General features: G+C 52.7%; 1 protein-coding gene across 1 annotated transcript in view; it reads left to right on the top strand.

Annotated features, from left to right (window-relative positions):
• Ptprj (protein tyrosine phosphatase receptor type J) overlaps positions 1-7,500 on the top strand; it is a 50,101-nt gene extending 42,601 nt beyond the window's left edge. Inside the window, exons 21-26 of the mRNA XM_033756805.1 lie at positions 967-1,040; positions 1,127-1,261; positions 1,854-1,973; positions 4,041-4,201; positions 5,001-5,136; positions 7,236-7,500. Coding sequence (XP_033612696.1) covers positions 967-1,040; positions 1,127-1,261; positions 1,854-1,973; positions 4,041-4,201; positions 5,001-5,136; positions 7,236-7,394 — 785 coding nt within the window. The 3' untranslated portion in view covers positions 7,395-7,500. The remainder of the gene's footprint in view (positions 1-966; positions 1,041-1,126; positions 1,262-1,853; positions 1,974-4,040; positions 4,202-5,000; positions 5,137-7,235) is intronic.
• The last annotated feature ends 6 nt before the right edge of the window (positions 7,501-7,506 follow it).

The raw sequence follows: 7,506 nt of genomic DNA, 5'->3' as shown, positions 1-7,506 counted from the left end.
CTTTTTTTTTTTTTTTTTTTTTTTTTTTTTTATTGTGGTACCGGGGATCGAACGCTGGACCTTGAGCTTGCGAGGCAGGTGGCAGAACCGCTGAGCTAAATCTCCGGCCCCATTCCTTTCCTTTCTTAGTAGTCTTACACATTCAGTTTCTCGTTAAGTTTAGTTCTTTTTTATGGCACCCTTTTTAATCTGAGTGTGGAGGCAGAGTGGAAAGGTGACCCTGGGCACAGCCCTGCTGTGGGGGACGGGCACTAGATTATGTGGTACCCTGAGCTTGCAGTTCCTTCATGTCCGTACCCCTTTCTCCTCAGGGGTGACAGAGTAAACCCTTGCTCATGGCAGACCGGCAGAGCAGCTGGCAGTACCAGGCTTGTTTGGTCTGAGATGGCCAAGTGTATCAGTCAGCTTTCCCTGTGAGACCCAGCACCGGACCCCTGCAGCTTAAAGGAGGAGAGCTTTGACTTGGCTCACGCTTTCAGGGGATTCAGTCCGTGGTCGGCCGGCTCCCAGGCAGGAACATCATGGCGGAAAGGCCTGGCGGAGCAGAGCTGCTCGGCTTATGGTGTCGGGAAGCAGGGAAGGGGACACCGCCTGAGAGGAGGGGCCGAAGGCCACGTGTCCATGACCCACCCAGACACACCCAGCCGTGTGCCCACCCTTCCCAGGGCAGATCCCAAGCCCATCCAGGTGGCACCCACCCTAACTCTCACAGGTGCTGAGAACAGGAACTGGGCCTAAATTGTAGCTCTGCCGCTCACTCTGTGTGCTTGGGCATTGACAGAACTTCTCAGAGCCACGGTCCCACGGGGTGGGGAGGCTAACTGAGGTCACACGCATAAAATGCCAAGCTGTGCCACTCCCAAGAGGCAGGCCCTGGCTGGCCATTTATGTGTTTTCCTCCCCTGTATGCAGCTTTCCTAAAACGTGTGCTTCTGACGAGGTCCTTTTCTCGTTTTCACGTCACAGATGATATCTCTCGTGTGAAGCTTTCAGTCCAGACCCACTCTACTGACGACTACATCAATGCCAACTACATGCCCGTAAGTGGGTACCGGGTTAGCCCCACAGACCCCTCAGGGCACCTCCCTCTGTGCCCTCGACGCTGAAGCTGTGCCTTCCGTCCTAGGGCTACCATTCCAAGAGGGATTTTATCGCCACACAAGGACCTCTGCCCAATACTCTGAAAGACTTTTGGCGTATGGTGTGGGAGAAAAATGTACATGCCATCGTCATGTTGACCAAGTGTGTAGAACAGGGAAGGGTAAGTTATTTTTTAAAAAAATTCATATTAATTAATTTTTATCATGGTGGAAGCCTTAAAAACCATTTGTCTTAAAAAATATGTACTGCTCTTAAGCATTGGCATCCTTGTTTGTAGAAATTTGTTTTCTGTGTCCTTGCTGGGTTAGCAGGTAGCAGGGGTGAGGACTGTGTCCCAGGTCAAGGGACAGCTGCTGCATGGCACCTCAAAATCAGTTTTCCTGCAGAATGAAGGTCCAGCATGGGCAGGTCTGGGTTTTCAAGTAAACCTCAAGTTTCATGAGAAAGTGCCCCATTTGAAAAGACTTGGCAAGAATTTTAGATTGAAAGCAAAGTATTCTAAGGGCCCCAGAGAACCCAGCCAGTGGACTGACTCTGTCCCCATTGCCAGTTTTATTTCCTGCTCTTCCTTTTTGCTTTTGAGTCAGGATCTCGCTGTGTCGCCCAGGCTGGCCTTGAACTCGTGGTGATCCTCCTGCCTCGGCCTCCTGAGTGCTGGGGTCACAGGCGTGCGCCACTGTGCCTTGTCTTCCCTTGGAGGCTTTTGTGATGGCAGATCTGTGTGTTTTCATAAAAACGCAATTTTATTCTAGACCAAATGTGAGGAGTACTGGCCTTCTAAGCAGGCCCAGGACTATGGGGGTGTAACCGTGGCGATGACATCAGAAATTGTCCTCCCTGAATGGACCATCCGAGACTTCACGGTGAAAAATGTAAGTAAGAGGTCCAGGTAGCCAGAACTCAGAAAATTTCTCTCTGTTAACTTGGGGGTGTATTTTAAGTTTGCAAACTGAGTTGTTCGGAGCCGAGGCATCGCTGTAATTGGATTCCTGGGCACGAGCACATTGTTTTCCTCACCCTCTAAGTCAAATCATGCAGGCATTTCTTGAAGTCCAGTTTGTGTCCTTTTTCTCTTTTGAAGGCTGTTTGAAAGAGGCAGTGCTGTGCAGTGACGGTGGGCTCCACTGGGGGGCGTGGGAATGCGTTCAGCCCTTTGCAGATCACATCCAGGGCCTGAAAATGCCCCTCCCTTTGATCTCACGGCTCCCAGCCTCGGTCCCAGATAAACAATCTGAAATCCAGGAATAGAAATATTTGTCCCGAAAGAGGAACGCCAGCATTGTTTGTACTGGAGGAAAATACTGGAAACCTTGCGAACGCCCAGCCTTCTGAGAATCGATGACCAAACCGTGGCCTCACTGCTTTCGGTGTCCTCGGTCAGCTGTTGGAAGGGCGGGTGTAGACTCCACAGCCAGCCCCGTTTGTCCAGGGGTTCCGATCCCAGTGGCGCTCAGAATTATTCGGAGAGATACCGCGTGCGTGCAGACTCCCTTTTCTGGTCGTTTTCCCTAACGAACACAGCACGGCAGCTGCACGCTGTGGTTCAGGTGTTACTGGCGTCTACACTGGAGTGCAGGTATTGTAGGCAGTGCGGGGATGAGGGCCGGACGCGCACAAGCCCAGGCGGTGACACATCTGGGCTCCGTGTGCGTTGGCCCCTGGCCGTGCAGCCCTTGACCCAAGCCGCAGCGCACGGCGGGCTGTCCCCCGTGTAGTAGGGAGGGCCTGGAGCCGCGGGGCGCAGGCTCGCGTGACGACTTAACAGCAGGAGGAGGTGTTAGGAGGCAGTCTGAGCGACAGTCAGGAGCTCACCGAGCTCACCGGACTGGGGGCGGCTGGGAGGCAGATTCAGGGAGCCTCAGGGGGCGGGCTGGGCCGCGGCTGCAGGGCGGTCTAGGAAAGCACGATCCTAGGTGCTGCTGCGTCTCAGAGCCTGGCCTCTCCTTCCCGCACCCCCAGGGAGGTGCTTCTCCGGTTCCCGCGCCGGGTCCGTGGTTATTGCCATGCCGGGGCTTTCGGGGATGGCGCGTGGGTTTGCCCCACTGTTTAAAGCATCGCTGTTCTAGGCGTCGTGGTGCGCACGCCTGCAGGGAGGCCAGCCCGGCAGTTTAGCAACGGAGGAGGCCCTGTCTCAGAATAAGAAGCACAGAAGAGCTGGGGGTGCAGCTCACTGTGAAGGCCATGGGGTAAAAAATTGCTATTGTGATTTAGAAAAAAATAACTTCAGATTTCACGTGTTTCCACTAAACTTTTGCTTATTCTCGGAGTCAACCCTGGGTACCGCGTGACATTTAGTGAAATATTATTTTTACACAAAATGCACTGATACATTTTCCTGAGCATCCGCTTGCTGCTTTGCTGCCTGTGGCCCCCACGCTCAGGCCCTCTGGGGAGCGGACATTGGGTGGTCCTTGCCCAGCAGGTGTCCTGCCTCATGTGGGATTTGGTAAATCACGTTTGGTTTTGTGCTTCACCAGGTGCTAAGGAGGTAGGGATGTAGGCTGTGAATCTGTTACTGGTTGGCAGCCAGAGCAGGGAGAGATCCGAATTCAGACCCCGCGTGCTCGGTACCTTGCCGCCTCTGAGCTAAGACAGGTGTCGGGCAATTCATCCTACTTCTCTAAATCTTGGCTCCTCCTTTTTTGTTTGTTTTTTTTTTTGGTACCAGGGATCAGACTCGGGACCTTGCACTTTTGAGGTTGGCAGCGGAACCCCGGAGCTAAATCCCCAGCCCTTTGGCTCCTCTTTGGAGACATACTGGGCTTGAACCTGGAAGCCTGTACCTGAGCTGTATCCTCGGCTCATCTCATTATTTTTATTTAAAAGTTTTGAGATAGGGTCTCACTGTCACTAAGTTGCCATGGCTGGGCTTGGGCTTGCCTTTCCGTGTCCCCGGGTGGCCGGGAACCCCTGCCTCTGACCCCTCTGCTGACTTGTAGGTCCAGACGGGTGACAGCCACCGGCTGAGACAGTTCCATTTCACCTCCTGGCCTGACCACGGCGTCCCGGACACCACAGACCTGCTCGTCAACTTCCGGTGCCTGGTTCGTGATTACAGGAAGCAGAGTCCTCCGGAGTCCCCGATTCTGGTGCACTGCAGGTACAGGGGGTGTGCACGTGTGACAGCTCGGGTGTCCCCCTGTGTTTCTGAGCGCTGCGGAAATTGCCAGGTGTTGATGATCCACGACGGTCACGGGAGGTTCATGTGTGGCTCATTCCCTTGGCCCTGAGATTCCAGTGCAGGGCTTGGCGAGCTATAGCCTGTGGCCAGATCCGGCGAGCTGTGCCCCTGGTTCGCATGTTGTTAATGGTTGCATTTATGCTACTGTGGCAGAGACTGTGTGCTCTTCGGAGTTGAAGGTATTTTCTATCTATAGAAAAAGCATGTCCATTGCTACTCTACAACAATAAGAAATTAGCTTTAAAGTTAAAGGAATTAAGATGGGCGTGTGGTGTATACCTGTAATCCCAGCACTTGGGAGGCTGAGGCAGGAGGGTCCCTGAGAGTTGGGGGCCAGCCTGGGCTACATAGTGAGACCCTGTCTCAAAAAACAAACCAAAAAATACAATTAAAAGAATTAACTTAGGGCTGAAGAAAGAGTGGCTTTGTTGCCTGCGGCCCTTCTGGGTTGCTGTAGCAATTTGAACAGGACCGAGATTTAAGAGGCTCTAACAAGGCATCTTATTTGTGGTGCTGGACTCAAAAGTAAGTCTGGGACTCAGGCCTCAGTGCCAAGGTAGTGAAGCCTGACTTGCTGAGGTTTCCGGGGAGCAATGTTTGCTCAGATCCATTGCCCCAAATGGTGGCTGTGACCAAGCGTCGGATGTGTGTAGAGGTAGGGCAGGTGGAGGGCCACGGAGAAGGTGCCCGTCTGACACCCACTTTCCCTCCCTTTCAGCGCGGGCGTTGGGAGGACCGGCACTTTCATTGCCATCGATCGTCTCATCTATCAGATGGAGAATGAGAACACGGTGGATGTGTATGGCATTGTGTACGACCTCCGCATGCACCGGCCCCTCATGGTGCAGACAGAGGTGAGGCCTGACCCTTCCCGCTTCCCCTCCGTGTCTGGAGGATCCTGTGAGATCACACGACGGGAGTGAAATAGTTCACACCTCCTGTCACATGACCTGGCTTTCTTGGCAGCCTCTAAACTGAGCAGATACAGGTGTCACAGCGGGACTGGTGTCAGGAACGGAACCTTACACCCTCATCTGTCGGCATGTTCTTTACCGTATGCCTGTGACTTATCAAATAATCTTCCCAAGACTCTGGACTCCGCTTCCTGGGTGTAAACTTATGAAACTGGTATTTTTCATTTTTTGTTTCTAAGCAGTTCTGACCATCTTTTAAAATGTGCTGATGAAAAAGGCTTATCAAACTGAATGTAGTGGCACACACTTGGAATCCCAGCACTTTGGGAGGCTGAGGCAGGAGGATCGCAACTTCAAACCCAGCCTGGGCAATTTACCAACTGTTTCAAAATAAAAATAAAAGGGTTTGGGATGTTAGCTCAGTGTAAAGGCCCTGGATTGATCCCCAGTACTACAACCAAACCAAACCAAACAAAAGCAAAACAAAGCAAAAATGAACAAGCAACCAGACTCATCAATCATGGATGTTAGGAGGTAGCCTGCTGTGTTTAAGCATGAAGCAGTGTGTCCTCACCCAGCCTCGTGAGTGTGAGTTGTCAGAGTCCCAGGGCGGCCCCAAGATGAGGACAGAACATTCATTTCTAGCAGGCCACGGCCCTGGACCAGCGGAGCTCTCACGGGGCGAGCGGTGGGTCTGGGCGGGAGTGTCCAGGTCTGGGTTGACTGCCTGCTTTTTGGGGGGAAGCTGCAGTCTGTGTGGGCTTTGATTCCCATGTTGATCAGAAGGAAGAATTTCACGTCTTCTGCTCTGTGCAGAATAGTATTTCTTAATCTCTTATGCTTCTTTGAGAAGCAGAAATTTTATGCTTGCAGATGCTTTTCTCATCTTTGAGAACAGTCAGTCCTATAGATATGTGTGTGTGTATATATATATATATATTTTTTTTTTGTTGTTGTTGTTGTTGTTTTGTTTGTTCGTTTGTTTTCTTTTTTTGAGACAAGGTTTCAATATATAGTTTAGGCCGGCCTTGGACTCATGGCGATCCTCCTGCCTTGGCCTCTGAAGAACACCTAGTCATATTACAATTTTTAATAACATAGATGCATGTATCATATATTTTTCCTTTTCCTTCTCCCCTCCTAATCCTGCTCCCTAGCGATGGGCATGTAACCTTATTTTTTATTTGTTTTTTGTAATGGGTATTTAGCCCAGGGTCTTTGCGCTGAGCTGTACCCCAGCCCTTTTTGTTGTTGTTTTGCTTTTTGCAACAGAGTCTCGCCCTGCGGTGTAGACTGATCCTCCTGCCTGCATATTTAAAAGCCTTTGAACTTTTATTAGTGTTTGCAGTATGCAGCAATTACATCCACTGTGGGGGTCTGGGACCTGCACATGGCGCATCCCGATCCCGTTTAGTCCCCTCCCTCTCCCCTCCACCCCTAGGTTCTCTTCCCGTTTACAAGATCTGTTCCCTCCTGGTTATCTTTTCTTTGCTCTTTCTTTATACTTGGGGCTTCTCCCATAGGAGAAGTTATGCGATATGGGAGCTGAAATATCTGATTGATTTCACTTTGCCTCGTGCCCTCAAGGTGCGTGTGCACCTGTGGACACATTCGCGTTCGCGCCTGCGTGCACACCCACGCGAGCGTTTGGAGAGCATCTCATCCTCTTTGGGACGTGACACTTCCTTCCCCTGCGGTATCGCAGATCCCTTTCTGGGCCACCCCCCGCCCCCGTACCGGCCACCTGCGTTCCCCCAAGCTTGTCCGAAGTGGCGCCCGCCCGATCACCTCTCAGGAGCGTCCTCTGTTAAGATCGGCCTGGCCCGGGCAGTGGCCCTGGCCGTGAGCTCCTCCTGAGAGCCACTCGTGAACGAGTCCTGTTGGTGCTCCGAGTGTCACCTGGCTCTCACCACCTCCTACAGCCCGGCTGGCCGCTTGCTGGCGGGCAGATGGGGCAGCCATGTGGATCCGGGCGAGCAGAGCTTGGGGCTCTCCCCGGGGCCCGCGCTCACGGACCTGCTCTCTCCTTTTGCTCTCAGGACCAGTATGTTTTCCTCAACCAGTGCGTCTTGGATATCGTCCGATCCCAGAGGGACTCCAAAGTGGACCTGATCTACCAGAACACCACCGCCATGACCATCTACGAGAACCTCGAGCCAGTGGGCGTGTTCGGAAAGACCAACGGGTTCATCGCCTGAGTGCGGAGGAGGCCGGAGCTCGGCCGGAAGTGCCCGCGCAGGCCGGGACAACGCCCGTCCGCCTGTTTTCCTGGTTGTCCCAGACTCAGCTCTGTCCTGTTCCGCTGGGACC

The sequence above is a fragment of the Fukomys damarensis genome, unplaced genomic scaffold (assembly GCF_012274545.1).
Source record: "Fukomys damarensis isolate Sample0158 unplaced genomic scaffold, DMR_v1.0_HiC HiC_scaffold_27, whole genome shotgun sequence".
Taxonomy (NCBI): Eukaryota; Metazoa; Chordata; class Mammalia; order Rodentia; family Bathyergidae; genus Fukomys; species Fukomys damarensis.
The sequence above is the reverse complement of the archived record's forward strand: the minus strand, read 5'-3'. Positions and strand labels throughout refer to the sequence as shown.